This window comes from Tetranychus urticae, chromosome 1 (assembly GCF_039701765.1).
Source record: "Tetranychus urticae isolate SD_2017Ah chromosome 1, NJAU_TeUrti_SD_1.0, whole genome shotgun sequence".
Lineage (NCBI taxonomy): Eukaryota > Metazoa > Arthropoda > Arachnida > Trombidiformes > Tetranychidae > Tetranychus > Tetranychus urticae.
In genome coordinates, this window is record NC_142958.1 from 16,035,536 (window position 1) to 16,052,183 (window position 16,648).

Consider the following 16,648-nt stretch of genomic DNA (forward strand, 5'->3'; position numbering starts at 1 on the left):
AATTTAACTCGACGTATGTGTAAAGTGATTGCATTCAGCTGTACTTGATAATTTTCTGTATCAGTTGCGTCTAATTTTATTAAAGGGAAGCCTTCAGGTGACTTGTTAAAACGAAAAGATATTGGGACTGCATTGATTAACAGCTTATCCTGTTCACATAAAGGCAGATGCATTCTAAAGTATAGATCGAAAATTCCATTTGCTAGTCTTGTTGAATCAGATTCATCCATTCTACCAGCATCAATGTTATTCTTGACTCTAAACAATGTGTCTTCAAACCATGACTGATAATGATAGCGGTTACTGGCTTGTGAAGTATTAACAGTTCCAACGATCAAGTCAATCTGATCGAACAAAGAATTACCAAAATTTTCAACTGTTTTTACTTTAGTAGCATCAGCTGCGGAACCATCAGTTTTAGTAATCGAAACATTTAGATGAACCATAGTTGCTTGTAAATCAGTAAAATCATCACTCGCAGGAACTAATATTTCGAAGGAACCGCCTTTTTAAATGCTAGAGGTAGGTCTATATTCTACTGCATAGCTACTTGAAATAGCTTTTTGAGTTGGAGGCACAGGAAAATATTTCAAGTTCTGACTTTGTAGCAGGAAAAGATGATTGATGAAGGTACTCCATTATTTAAAATGTCAGTATATTTTTTCTTTTTTGTTAATCTTTTTCTTTTCAATTTCTTTCTTTTTTCTTGTGAACTTTTCTTAGTTTTTTGAAGCTTACGCTTTTTAACCTTTTTTGTTATCTTTCGTCTTTTTCTTATACCACTACCGATTTGATCAATCGCATTAACAAGCTCATTCAAGCCACTTTTCGCAGCTGTTTTTAAACCTTCTCTACCTCTTGTTCTTAATGAGTTTTTCAGATTTTGATTATCAAGTACGTCTTGACCAATATCTAAGCCTGTTCTGAACAAAGATTTTAAAATAGGGATACCAATCCTCTTCAAAAAACTTCCTACTCCGTACCCTCGTTGATAAGGTTGACCCTTGAAAACTTCAATATCATCAAGACCTGCTCCAGCTTGTGACTTGTAATGATTTGAAAAATCACTATCACACGGACAATAATTCATTCCAATTTTTATTTATGCAATATGATTGTTGTTCTTATACTACATCTTTCTAATGAAATGTAAACTAATAAAAACTCTTCCAGTCTTGAACTTCATTGGGGCCCCCATTTCATCAGTAAGCTTGATACTGATATCTTCAATTTTATTGCTTCTCACTGGATAGTAGTGTGGCACATTATAAGTCATTTGACCGATTTTTTCAATCTGATCTCTCCTTAATGGTACAACTCTCAATCATCTTGTCTTTGAATCACCAACATAATGATCTTTTATTATATCACTATAAATAAACATGAGATGAGATTTTGTGCTAGTATCCGGTTTATGTTGAGCGATCCTAACAGTAGGATTATCTGATGATTCATCAGTGATAGCATTCATGTAATTGTGATAATCAAATCCAAGCATGTTCAACAAGACCTCACTAGCAAATGCTGGGTAAACAAAAGAGTTTGATTCAGGCATCACAATTCCTTCAATTGAAACTTTATTTTTCTTCCTTTCATCCGTAATAGTTTTTAAAATAGGTGGTCTCACAGTTTCTGACTAAGGTGCATGGAGTCCAAGATCAGAATAGGCTTGAGCTATAATTGCATTCAATTCACTAACGAGACTTTCAATCGTGTCATTCTCAAAAAAAAATCAAAAAGTGTATATTTTTCGCTTGCACAGGAAGGAAACCAAAAAGTAGTACGATGTTTAAGTGCTTTATGAGCAAGAGGATAAAAAATTTCACGTATTCCTACAAAACAATTACCGTCTAATTCAAGAGAGTCTCTTAGTCTATTTGTAAAATGAGAAATTTTGTTTTTAGGAAAAATATCCATAGAAGCATTGGAAATCACGTCAACAGTGAATTCATTGTTGCTGAACATTTTCAACTCAACTATTGAATGTATTAGGATAACCTAACCATTTAACAAAATATTCAGTTTTTCCTGTTTTGCTATTTTTACGACTTTTTAATACTTTCTCAATCTTATACAGATTCTGTGCTTCTACCGGTTGTAGCTCGTAATGATGAAATATTGAAGTACTGATGGGTACTCTTAGAAAATTTCTTTTGACCTGTTTATATAAATTATAAGTTTCTTGTTTTTGTAACCAATCTGCAGTTTTATTTAGTGTTGCATCAGGTAATTCAATTCTTGCTACATCAAACAATCGCTTTAAACCTCCAAATGAGCCACCAGATGTTGGATCATAGTATATCTTTTTCAAAAGCCTAGACGTTTCAGATTTGTCCATGTCAAATCAGCTGCAGTATCAGCTCTTTGCATTAAATCTTTTACGTGTTTGTTTGCTACATAATGTTGAATTGAAGGATTCTTTCTTATAACTTTAATGACCCTTCCAAGACCTTTTATTGGCATTTTCTGCTTTCTGGGTGAAGGATGTTTGATTCTCATATATTGCACTATATCATGAATATTACTGTTAGCTATTGGATTCCCAATATTATCCAAAATGTTTCCTTGTTCATCAACTAATTTTGGAATGTTTCTGAGAGTCATTTCCAAAGTTTTATCTCGTGTTATTGGTTCTTCATATTTTGCAAATCTAACTTTCGATTCTTTCTTAGGTGTTGACGTAATAGGTAGTGAAATAGGCTGTCTTGCTTCATCGTGTATTTCAGGTTGATTAAATTCAGAAGGATAATAATTACTAAACCTTGAGTTTTTGAAAGAAGCTTCAGAAATTGTTGAGGGTCCATCACTTGGAAAGTATTGTAAAGAGGGAAGATCAGTCTGCAAATATTGAATATTTGGTGTACTTTTATTTGAAAATTTGTCATATTTTGTTAGCATTTTAGTGAGTAAGTTTACTTTAACTTCGGAATGTTAGAGTTCACCAAAGTTTCGAATGAATTTGTATTTTTATGATAAATTTTTTGTAATTGATCTTCAGGGATCAAAGCCATACGAGTAACTGTGTTCATTCTAAAATTTTGTTCGCTGCAATCCTACCTAGGATTGTGATTACTGACATCAATAAGCTTGTCAAAAAACCTCCTCCTCGTTGGTTAAACAAATTTCTTTTCAAACTGTGCAACTTTGTTGATGCTATTTTTCTCAAAGTTTTCTTATATGGTTTAAGTTTCTTTTTCACTTTTCCAGGAATTTTTATTGTTCCTTTTAATACTTGTCTAATTATCTCACTTATCACAGAATAGATCTTTGGAGAAGCATGTTTAAGAATCTTTTTCTTCGTAATTGAAGTCTTAGCTTTAGCCGATTCTTCTAATGAAGGCAAACATAACAGACATCCTTTTAAAGTCATGGTTAATTATTATTTATTTTGAAATTCTTATACAATTACAGTAAATATGATACAGCATAATTAGTCTCACCAAGAACATTTTTCATTAGCCTTAATTCTTGAAGAGTATCAGGTTTAAGATCGATAAAAAGATAACTAAAAGGGTCTCGAATTGCATCTTGATAAATTGCTTGAAACTTTTTCAATTTCAATGGGAACATTTGTCTTGCAATATTTGTTGCTAATGATTGATCACGTGGGTTTTTGAATAAAACTAGATATTGTGCATTGAGTGTAATATTACGTGATTCATTACCTTTCATGAAAAAATTTTGTACAATCAAGATTATTGATAAGTTGCGATGATGTGATCCTTTTGTAAACATCTCGCTAATCGCTTTTGAGCTAGCAGACTCAATCATTAAATCATCAATAATGATCCATTCAGGATGTGTTCCATCAAATTTGTCTAAAATATTCTCAGGAAGACCTCTAATGAACTCAACATTATTGAAAGTCTCGAAAATTGATTGATATTCGCCATAAAAATAGGTAATCTTAGTAGGAGCTGGCTTACAATATTGATTCACTAGTTTTCTGATCCAATAAGTCTTACCACATCCTGTTGGTCCACTAACAATCATTGTAAATGGATGCTTTAAATAAACATTGTAAAAAGACATTTTTGTGTTTAGTAAATTTTATTATTCTTTTATTCTTTTATTATTATTTATTATTTTTATTATTTTATTTTTATTATTCTTTTCATTTCTTAGACAAGGCTACATAGGGAAATGATCATGAAAATGAAATCATTGTTTTCATTAGCGAAATTTTTTAGTATCTTTGACCAAAGTTGCCAAATAAGGATTGTTTTCAATCCTAAATCTCAAGGCACGCATATTGTTGGCTGTAATTCGCTCTTGAAACATGTCTGCAGGAACGGCAACATCTAATTGCAATGGACCTTTAATCTTAGCAAGAAAAGACGCATAGAGATCCATTGGATGATTCCGTAAAGTCTCTTGGACCCGATTCTCTTGTACATCAGGCCAAGTTGCTGTTGCACCAGTAAAACTAGAAAGATGTAGATAAATATAGATGTCAGCCAGTTATAAACAAAAGTGTAATTTCTCAGATGTTTCCATTCTCTGTGTTTCGAGAAACTTGGTGTAAGCACCCAAAATATCAACAAATTCGAGATACTAAATCTCATCAACTTCAAATTTTTGATGACCTTTGAAAGCAATGATATTATTAGCAGGAGTTTTTGTAACTGTTAAGCCAAAATAAGTATACACTGGATTAGTTTGAGCATTAAAAACTTCCAGAAAGTTACAATAATTTTTGAGCTCTGAGAAACTCAAAGCTATTCGATTCCTTGTTGACTGGGCACCATTCATCTCAACAATATTACACCGTGAGCAAGAAACCTGACCATTCGAACCATGTGAAACAAAAATTTGGATGTTTGAACAAAATGTAAGCTCTAACGCTTTTGTCCAAATCCAACGAGTTGATGTTTGTTGTTGTTGTTGAAGATCTGACATATTAGGTTACTTTAAATCAATTCACTCCAGATTTAATTAAAGACAAACTTGTTTGATGAAGTTGTTTCACTTAATGAACTGTAAACGATCTGTCTAACACTCTTTATAACACTTAGACAAATAGCTACAGCGCAGCTGCGATCAAAGTAGTATCTAGATTATGTTAAGGCTTTTGATATTTTATCACAATATCAACAAAAGTGTTGTAAATTTCTTCCATTTTTGCAATCGATACATTACCAGTCATTACTACTGATGATGAAGCATAGTACATTAAACAAATGCCATTATTTCTCCAATAAATGGCAGGATAGATTTCTGGTTCATATTCAAAACATTTATTTTCTGATAACAATCTATGATTATTTACTTTGAATGGTAGCTTTGCTTTCATAGTTAAATTTATTTTTCTCATGAATTCTAATTTAATTTGCTTGAAGTACCGTGAGAACATTTCTTTTACATTTTTAATTGTTTTGAATCCTGTTACTATTACTTTCCCAGATGCAAAAACTAATAAACAGTTTCCATTCTCCTTAATTACTTGAGCATTATATTTCTTTCTATAGATTTGATCACTAGTATCAATTTTTATCTGATCGTTTGTCTTCCATAAAGAAACAAGATTCACAATCTCAAGCATAATGTTAATTACTGATGACGTCTACAGTCAATGTTTGATTTTCGTTAAAACAGCTTTACTTATACTTTGAACACTCACAAAAAATACTTGTCTTGAAAGTGGTACATCTATAACATTTCAAATTCATCAAATACATCCTATCTTGCTTTATTTCTATTTTTGCTTGCCATTTATATTGAAAATATGGAAGATCAAAATAATCAAAATTTTGATGCTCTTGTATCTAGTGTTTCTGCTAATAGATACATACGTCGTATTTTATCAATTGAATTGGCAACAATAAGAATCTACTCATTTTTGGATGGAAATTGGAATCAAAATGCTAATGTTTGTGTTTTATTTTGGCTGCTGATGGATTGTCTTTCGATGAATCCGAAAATGCAGTTATATGTCGGTTTTGTGATTTTTCTTCTGCAATTACACCTGAATCTACACATGAAGAAATTTTACGCACTCACCATGCATCTCAACCTCCTTGTGTCTATATTAATACGATAGACGTTGGTCTAACTAGAAATGGACTAGCTGAATCGCTACGACTGACATAAAAGAAAATGTACGCGATAATATCGTTGAAAATTTGTCATTCAATCCTTTTCGAGGTGAAGCTGAAGAAGAAAACCAGAGAACAAGAATGTTTCATCCATTGTTCAAACAATTTGCTTGGTGTATGAAAAGATTGGAATCATTCGAATCATGGCAACGAGATGATATATGTCTAACTGAACTTGCTGATGCTGGCTTTGTATACTATGGTAAATTGAGTGTTGTTTTGTGTTTTACTTACTTACTTACTTGCTTTTTTCTTACATTTAATTTACCCTTCTTACCAGATGTCGACAACAAAGTGATTTGTTATCAATGTGGTTGCATTGTTAATGATTGGTTTGAGAATGCAGATCCATGGTTAATTCATGCACAATCATCGCCATTCTGTTTTCATTTATATATCAAGTCAGGACAAGCTTTCATCGATTCAGCAAGAGAGGGCAGAGAACCATTTATTGAACAACCAGTTCTTTTTGCTCCTAACGCAGACAGATATACTTGTAAAATTTGTTTCGAAAATGAAATAAGTACAGTTTTCTGTCCATGCAATCACGCTATTGCATGTTACGAGTGTTCAGCCGAGCTAACAGATGAAAATTGTCCATGGTTTAGAAGAAAGCTTTGCGATGTAATAAGATTCCGCTTTTTTGATTAATGCTTCTCAACTTGATCAATTGATTGTGTACTTTGTTATTAATAATCACATTTATCTAAAATCAATTATTTGTAATAACAAATTTTCTCAACTGCATTAATCATTTAATTAAATGTTTTAATTAAATTAAATTAATTTAATTAAATTTCTTGCTTTTCAATAGTTCAACTAACGTTAAATTGTTACATTGAGTTATAACTTCATTTATGATTATCAAGTTGTAAAGTTCACTTCATTTATCAAAGTGTTTATTAAACAGTTTTTTAAAAGTTAAAGTTCTGCAAATGGATAATTCTGATTTCAATCGAAATCCTAACATAAGTGTTATTGTTAGTGGTCGTGCACGTGGTAGAATTGTGTCTCAACGCTATCATCCAAATGGTTCGGATCCCTTGCTCCCACCATTCGAGTTTAGACGACAAAGGAATTATCGACCTTTATATCGAGACTATTGGACTCTCTCATCAAGAATCAGAAGTTACAATCTTCCATCGAGACCTCCTTTTCCTTCCGATATCAATGTAACTAGCTTAGCAGAGGCTGGCTTTTACTACACTGGTAAGATAGAACACAATTACTTGTTTTCAATTTCACACATTAACAATTTACTGATTCATTCATTTTACTTTTCATGTTTTTAATTAGGCTTTGCTGACGGCACAGTCTGTTACAGTTGCGGTGTTTTGTGGGATATGTGGACTGCTAATGACGATCCTTGGGTAAGACACGCTCACTTATCACCAAAATGTTACCACATTTATCTGCATCGAGGGTCAAATTTTGGAGAAACGATAAGCAACAATAGATCGTCTGTTGAGGAAGCAATAAGACGATCAAATGGTGATGATGACAGGCACAAATGTAAAATTTGTTATGAAAATGAAGTAAATGTTGTATTTAGTCCCTGTGAACATGCAATAGCTTGTTCTGATTGTGCCTCAAAATTACAGCAATTACATGGTAACAGCAATTGTCCTTTTTGTCGAACTCCTTTGACTAATATTGCTAGATTGAGATTTGTAGATTAACGATTGCTTGATTTTGTTATCCCCTCTCCTTTGTAATCTTTTTCATCAATAATAAACTATAATTTTCATGCTTTCATAATTTACAGTTCGTTTTTCTGCAACCTCCATCATGTATTAACTTTCAAGCTGTTAGAATTGTATACTAAATATCTTTCATGAAGGTGCATTTTTTTTGGAGACTAATGATTATTCTTAACGATTACTCTCTGCTCTTTTTCAATGACTGGATAGAAAAGAAAATCAAATAATCAAGAATTTATTCTCCTTTTTTCAGAAATTTGAAATCTTACATTGTCTTTTTTTGAATGCATGAGTTAGCAATGAGGAGAAAGAATCATTGCAATCATGACGAACCAAATCCATTCACTCCGCGACTGGTGACTTCCATAATTTCACCTTCATCAACTTCTTCAAGCTCCGGGTACTCTATTTTTTCACAAATTAGCTGAGCAATTCTATCTCCTTTTTTAACTTGGAAATCTGAATCTCCGAAATTGAACAAGATAACTCCAACATTACCTCTGTAATCAGCGTCAATAACACCTGCTCCAACATCAATCGAATGTTTAAGAGCTAATCCAGATCGTGGAGCAATTCTACCATAACAACCATCTGGCACTTGTATCTGTAGATCAGTTTTAATGAGAGCACTTCCTTTGGATGTCACGTTGTTTTCATAAGCGCTGAACAGATCATAACCTGCACTCAATTCACTTGCTTTCATTGGTTTAATTGCATGTTCTGTTAATTTTTTGAATTTTAGAACTATTTTTCCTTGTTTGCTAAGTAAAATATTTGCCATTATTGCTTAGTGAGTAAATATTAACTTATTGTTGCATATAAAAGAAACTTTAAAAGTAATGGTGAAATTGTAGTACTTAAATATAATTTTCTCAAAACATAGTAGTTAGTTGAATATATAATTGATCTACTTCTTTTGCTTGGTTGCTTAGCTGCAAATTTCGAATGCGTGGGAAAATCTTTGCTTTTCATCATTTTGATCAAGCAATTTTACAAAACCATTAATTCTATCTACATCTTTATAATTGCACAGATTTCGGTAAATAAATTTCACGAGGAAAAAAATCTTCAGAATAAAATATACAATTGATCTTAAATAGATTAAACCAAGTTGGCATTTCAACAGTCACTCAATTAATTCTTGACAAAGCCTGAGTGTTCAATCAACCATGTTAACATGAAAAATACCTCAGAAATACTGAAAATCGAAAAATACCGAAATCGATAGTATCGATAGTATCGATTGTATCGATTGTATCGATTGTATCGATTGTATCGATTGTATCGATTGTATCGATTGTATCGATTGTATCGATTGTATCGATTGTATCGATAGTATCCATGATATCGAAGTTATCGAAGTTATAGTACTTATTGTTGTATAGATATTATCACTTACATTAATGACATTAAATGTAGTACTGCTGTAAATTTTTTATGACATAATTCCGATAACATCTATACCTAAACCATTTTTACCTTTTTGAATAATTGCAAGCAATTTACAATATATGGAAAAGCGAAAATTTATTGTGATACATACGTGTTATTAGTTGAAAAGTAATACATAAGAATCGTATATTTGGTTAAATATGTTAGTTGGTAAACGAAAAAGATAAGCTTAAATCCAATGATACATCAAACAACACAGGCTTGAAACAAAGAATCAAATTAGGTCATCATTTTAATCAAAGCAGTCATTCGTTGCCGAAGTTCTACACTCCAATAGGGCCGATTTTCCTCCAATTCACCAATTAGTTGTCGCAACTCTGCAACTCCTCTAACCCGGGTTCGATTTGCCTCACGCATTGCCAAAAACTCCTTAAATACATGGATGATGTGGTCGGCTTCATTTAAGTTGAAAGGATGACCTTGTCCACAAAAATATATCATTGCTCGAACTTTGGGTAATAAAGGTCGTTTTTAAAAATGTCAACACTTTAGAGAGAAGCAAATAAATAAAAGATTAACAAAAAATTAATATAAGCTAATATTATTCAACTATTTACATTACCTGTAAATCATATCAGGCATAGTTAAGCTAAACTCAGATGAGCACAACAAAAAATTGAATTAAAAAGTTTGTTTAACTTTAAAGTTAACTATTGCTTGAGTTGACTTGAAATGAATGATAAGTTAGTTACTTTTACGTTGGTTAACTTTGTTTCAATTAATTCACTCCTTCATATTGAAGAAAAACAATTCTAGGAAACGAACAAAAGGTTTGAATTTCAATCATGAAAAAATTGATGCAAGCAGAAGCTTTAAAATGCATCAAAACAATTCCTAGAAAACATTAAATGAGATGACTTTACTTTTAAAAATCAATTAACCAACAAGTAGCAGATCAATTATATTTACAAAGAATAACATCATTATCATCAGGCTATTAACCCACCAATAACTCTGCATAAGTTTTAAATTTCAGCTATTTCAATCAGCAACAAAAAGAGCAATTTGATTCTTTGCAATTACTAATTTTTCTGATAAAACCAGGGTTAACACCACCATAATGACGCTTCCTCAAAGACAACAGACGGAAGTGGCGTTAGGGTGGTGTGAACCCTGGTTTTTATATACTACTTTGTTTCATTGAATTAGACTCAATTATCCTATCAACTTACACATTTATCGTTGTTCCTCTTTTGATCAAAAAATTATTGACGATGAAATAACATCATTATTCAAAGCAGGGTTCATTAGAGAAGCAACTGGACCTTATGCATCAACAGTGACGTTAATTAAGAGAGAAGGGGAATAATCAAAATCAATGCTTTGAATCAATTTTCGTAAGCTCAATAATATAACTATATCAGGCCGTTTTGCAATGCCAAGGATCTTGGATGTGGTATGAAATTATTTGGATTTAAAAATTGTCCAGCAACATTTCAGAGAGCAATTAAATCATTTTCGAAGGAACAGGCACGTAAGTGATTGCTGTCATAATTATATTGATGACATTCTTATTTTTAAATGACGAACAATCACATTTTTAAGCTAATGAAGATTTCCAAATCACTTAGATCTGCGTCAATCAAATTGAACTTATCAAAGTGCCATTTCTTGAAAGAGGAGATGCATTATCTTGGACAGCGTATTGAGTTCAATGAATTTATGACATTTATGACCATTTATGACAATATTTCGTCTATTAGCGAAATGAAAGAACCGACTACTATTAAACAAGTACGACAAATTCTTGGCTAAGTATAGGCTAGATCACTGCATTGGAGATATTCATGGATAAGAAGCGAGGCCCTTGGGGCCGAAAATCTTATCAACGATATCATCGTTTTGGCGATTTTCAATCCAAATGAATTCTGGTTTTTTTCATCCAGAGTCGATTTAGGTGCTGTGTTAAAACTGAAAGAAAATGATAATAAGCTACATTCGATAGGTTATTTCAGTGAAAAGTTGACAGTATATCAACAGAATTATGCCATATCTGAGTGTTTAGCTGTTATTGAAGCCATCAAGTTTTGGCATTTATATCTTTATGGTAATTTGTTCACTATTATAGTCGATCACAGTGCATTGAAATCGATAATGAAGTTTGAAAATCCAGTATTTAGATTATTCACTTGATCATTGTCACCAAATTCAAATGACATGGTTGAGCGTTTAATATCAACAATCGTCGACAAATTAAGATGTAAAATGGTTGAGAATAACGAATAGAGACGAATATAGAATATTTGAATTGATCAAATTTTTACCACTTACATAATGTTCTTACATAATGTTCATGATAAATCATGATTACAATAATTTGCAATTGCAAAAAATTTGATGCATCAGAGAGCCGATAGTCAAGAGTTCATGTAAGTTCATATGTTCATTTAAGTTTCAAAACGTTAAATAGAAGGTTTTGAAGTTTTTAATTAGTTTCTTGCATCGAAAACATTCTTTTTGCATCCCCAATATTATGCCAGTAACGATTTGTATCATCAGGTCCATCAAGATTGAACTTTTTTACAGCAAGAAAATCATCAAAAGCCATTCTTTGCTCTATGATATGTACTGTTTAGTGAATTCCAGTCTTTTTTGCTGAGGTGAGGTTTGACATCCATTGAACAATATTTAAAAGGTTGGTTGTATTTATTGCCGGATGAATAGCCCATTTTGACACTGGTAACTGCAATTCAGATGAACTCTTGATTTCAGAAGCAATTTTCTTCAATGAAAGTCACTGTTTATGATAAAAATCAATTTGGCCCTCTTATCATCATTCAATTCAGTTCTATGTGGCATAATTGAAATTTAATTAAAACACTAATTAAAAAACAAAAACTTTCTATTCAACACTTTGAAACTTAAAAATTACTAGAATAATGCTCAGATTCTGAAAAAACGCAAAAAATGATCTTAAAACTCAAATTCTGTCCCTAAATTGCTTTTAGTTTCCTGTATCTGTTAATTAAAAACATCTGTATTTATAATTCTGCACCTAAGCAATTGCCGCGCTCAATCTTATTTAAACAATTCTAATCATTTTAACTCTTGAAATTGGCCGAGAACTTCGGTTTTACTCTTTCTCACAAAGATTAACTTAATCCCAGCGAAAAAAGACAGAAAACTTTAGTTCAATTAACTTATTTTATTAAAATTTGGGTGTATTTATATTTCTGCAACAGATTTTAGCTTGCAGTTAGTTAGTCTACGAAATAGTTCCTTTTCTAGCAGCAAATGTAAATCCAATTAATCCACCGGCGAAAGCCATAATGAATACTACTGTCCCCAATCCGATTGCTAAATTGAAATTATTTGATTTCTTCGATGATGATAGTTCTCCTGGATGTGGATTATTCTCACTCTGCCCTGTGATCTTCTTATGATTTATGTAAATTGAGCAAATTTTGCTGCCGCTCTTTGATTGTTCAAATAGTTCACGTTGATTAGCACTACCTGGTTTCAAGTTTGTCAATGAACAACTCGTCAATGGAACACTTCCATCGGAAATTTGATTATAGTCGATCGTTTCACAGAATTCAAGAGTAAAACAGTCAGGATCTGTATTGCATTTGGAAGCACAAAGTTCTAACGATAAATGGTCAAAGGTTGCAACAATTGATTCTTTCATTTCCTGTTTCAGTTCAAGTCCGAATTTGTGCTCATAATCAAGTTCATATTTTTCTGTGAAAATTAAAAAGGTTGAATAATTAGTAAATATTAACTAGATTCTAAATGAACGTTAAATTAATGTAAAGGCTTTTACTTGAATAATGAGAACATCCATCTTCAGCGTACTTCCAGTTTGTGACATTTATTTCATGAGCTTTATCTATCTCAATGTGTTTAACGTGTAAGAAACAAACAGATTCATTTCTGAAAGGAATTGGGGTAAAAAATAAAATGAAAATCCATTAGACAAATTCTTAAATGAATACACAGTAATATTACGATAGTTCCAATACAACTATCATTTGATAAACTTCAAAGCGATTTCAATAGTCAAATATAGAGTAACTAATAGTATAATGTAATAGGTAAGAATCATAAGTTGAAAGCTGCAATTCTGTAAGGCTATTATTATTATAACCTACTCAAAATATTTTAATATAATATGTGAATAATAAACTTCATCACAAATCAAAAGCAATTACTTTAAAACTCATTGGTTCCAATGATGACAATCGACTAAATTACAATATAGGCAATTAGACAATCATTTAGATGGATAAAATTCAATTTCATTACTTTTCTTGACACATAATATTAATAAAATGGAATAAAACAACAGTCTGTATATGCATGCGTGTTCACCTTAAATGATTGTCTAATTACCTGTATTGGTATTTAGTCGATTGTCATGATTGGGACCAATGAGTTTTAAATTAACTGCTTTTGATTTGTGTTGAACCTCATTTTTCACATGTGATATTAAAAATATTGCGAGTAGGTTATCTTAAGTTTCGACTTACCGTTGATTATTATTTTGACAATAATCGAATGATTCACAATTGAAAGCATTTGATTGAGCACATGTTTTAGCACAATCAGCTATTTGTACATTAGATATGGTTGACACGGCATCCAGAACTAAACTTTTGCCAGGATACTCATGGAATAGATTCATAAATGATTCTGAATTGGAAATGAGAAACAAAATTAATTCAAGAAGTGCAAATCAATGTGAGAGTATATTTACTTTCATAGATGTTACACCCGTCTGCATGACTTGTTTTGTCTTTAAGTGAGTCTTTCAATGAACTTGATGATTCTCCACTCAGAATACATTCCTTATTCTGATTGACGCAATATGAAAGTGTATTACAATCATCATCATTCAAACAAGCCTTGAAACAGTCTTGAAGAGTACTTTTCTCGATCTTGAATTGTGCTTCATTGAAATGTCGATCAGTTTCGATCATCGGAAAATCTTCAGCTCTTAAAGGTCGTGAACCACTTTCATATAGTTCCTGGGAAATATCACCAATCTCTTCAGGTCCATTCACAATGAACAAATCTAAAGAGCCGATTATCGAGGCTTTATCCCTTATCTGTTGTAGCACGCTTGACATTGTCGATAAATAATTTTTGGTAATCAACGGTTCAACATCAGACGTCAAAAATCTATAATAAAGATTACATTTCTCACTGTATTCTGTTTCAACAGAACCACTCATTCCCACAAAAATTGAACAATAATAATCATCACAATAACTGAAATCAAAACAGCCGGGATTCGCAGTGCACAGTTGTTCACAGTCCTCGACTTTAGATCTTTTTACAACATTTGCTGAATTGATTATTTTATATGGACCTCTATGTTTATAAGTGTCAATGAAATGTACACGATCATAAAGCTTAACAGTGGTATATATTATGCTATCAACTTGTTGAGTATGAATTTCACCGATGCGAGTTATTGGAATGAACGAAGTCAAGTATTTTTCTGTTGCTTTCTCGAATGCTTGCATATTGTATGGACTGTTCCATGGATTGGGAAAGAGAATTTGGAACCAAGTATGGCTTCCAGGTTCTTCATAACAACCAGAAACATCGAATCGATCTTCATAATCAATGTCATTATTTTCGTAATTAATTATGGTTACTTCAACTTGAGTGGGAGGATCAGCGTATTTATAATTATAGTTGCTCCGATCTGGGGTAAATATGACTTTACTTGGAACAGAATCACTGATATTCTGCACATAATAATAGTCAATAATGGCGTCAGCGATGACGTCAATCCCATCGCAGAAGAAGTAGCTTGCTCTGTATTCTTCCACTCGAAAAGGTCCTAAAGGTATATTACCAATGAATTTTGGTGCTTGTTTTCGAGGTGGCTTCATTACCAAATAATACAATAGATTGAAGTCGACAGTTAGATAAAAAGGCCAACGGGTGATTAGTGTATCGCCATAATAATAACCAGATGTTAAATGGCTACATTGACCGGTACGGCTATCAACTTTAAATCGTCCTAAAGGGAGTGACATTTCAATGAAACGAACATCATCAACTTCTTGGATTTCGTATGAAATGACATCGCCTCGTTTCATTACTCGAGCAGTTGATTTGTTAAGCTTACCATTAGAATAGGTTATTATCGCTTCCATGTCCATAGCAAACTCTTCAACTTTACTAAAATCTGGTAATGGAGTGTAAGGACTGGTACCTTTACGCACACACCCATAACTCAATGGATATGGAATGGGATCATCTGATGATATCACCAACGGTTCGAACATGTAAAAGTTGTAAACATATTTTGACTCGGAGTCGACTTGCTTTTTAACTGTTGCAGTTTCATTTATTGAAATGACCTCCTGAGCTTCGATCCATTCAGGATAATACAACGAGAACCGATAAGGCAATGAGGTCTTAACATCAAAGTAAAAGTCAATGTAAGGTCCATTGGGATCAGAACAATAAAACCAGTGATTAATAGTACGACCTTCAATCAGTTCGGGTCCTAAGAAGGAAGCTTTATCACTGATTTTGTGGGCATAAATCATCAACACTGTTGGTCCCAAATGAACCAAATCTTTAAACATTTCTGAGCTAGCGACAATATCTTTTGGCTTAAACCAATCTTCGATCAATTCAATTTTCTCATTCTGAGTCAAGTTCTGGCTAGAACATCTATTTTCTTCAACAGTAATCTTTTCCTCTGTTGAATGATAATAATAACGTCGATTCAATTTGTCTTGAATGGTTGCTTCCAAGTCGATATATCCAACATTATTTTTCCCATCATAATAATCATGGACCAAATTTTTTCGAGTTGGATTAATAACTTCAACAGAAGCATGATAACTCGTTTGTTTATCAATCAAACTGAGAACATTTGGAGCTTTCGACTCACCAAATTTAACCCTTTCAGGGCATTTGAAATCATCACAAAGAGTTGAGTTAATTAAGTGTAGAAAACAAAGTAAAAAGGAAAAGTTGAGGTCAATTTTCATCTTTCACTTGATTGTTGACGTTTTATGTTGAGTTTGTAAAAAGTGGATTCAATATCCAATTTTTCAATGTAATAAACTATTTATTATAACAATTGAGACTTTTTGACTTTTATTTGAACTGTAAGATTCGGAAATGAATTATGCTAAAAAATTGCGTGTGGACAATTCATTTGTTACCATGTAAAAGGTTATTCAGTTTTAATCTCATAGATATTAAGATGAAAATGTGTAAAAATCAGATTATTTTATCAATTCTTGCTAATTTCATTAGTGATGATCATTTGATCCGAATCCGTGTTCCGTAGAAATTTGATTGAACTAGATTTTTAATGCGTTTTATCATCTTTATAACTCAAACATTCTGTTAATTTATATTTAATAATGACCTGTAATTAATGATGTCCAACATTTCATCAACTATTCATTTAATGAATTATTCAAC

The 16,648-nt window shown here is 32.1% G+C and overlaps 3 protein-coding genes across 3 annotated transcripts in view; all 3 read right to left on the reverse strand.

Annotated features, from left to right (window-relative positions):
• LOC107359119 (ATP-binding cassette sub-family C member 1-like) overlaps positions 1–16,648 on the reverse strand; it is a 132,122-nt gene that overhangs the window by 21,169 nt on the left and 94,305 nt on the right. The gene's annotated exons all lie outside the window — the stretch shown is intronic.
• Positions 8,118–8,576, reverse strand: LOC107371954 (deoxyuridine 5'-triphosphate nucleotidohydrolase-like). The gene has a single exon (XM_015940100.1). The coding sequence runs from the start codon at positions 8,574–8,576 to the stop codon at positions 8,118–8,120; it is 459 nt and encodes a 152-aa protein (XP_015795586.1).
• Positions 12,320–16,315, reverse strand: LOC149094663 (uncharacterized). Its single transcript, XM_089270381.1, has 4 exons — positions 13,944–16,315; positions 13,717–13,879; positions 13,011–13,120; positions 12,320–12,928 (listed from the first exon to the last, which is right to left on the reverse strand). The coding sequence occupies exons 1-4, from the start codon at positions 16,204–16,206 to the stop codon at positions 12,453–12,455; spliced, it is 3,012 nt and encodes a 1,003-aa protein (XP_089126507.1). The 5' UTR covers positions 16,207–16,315; the 3' UTR covers positions 12,320–12,452.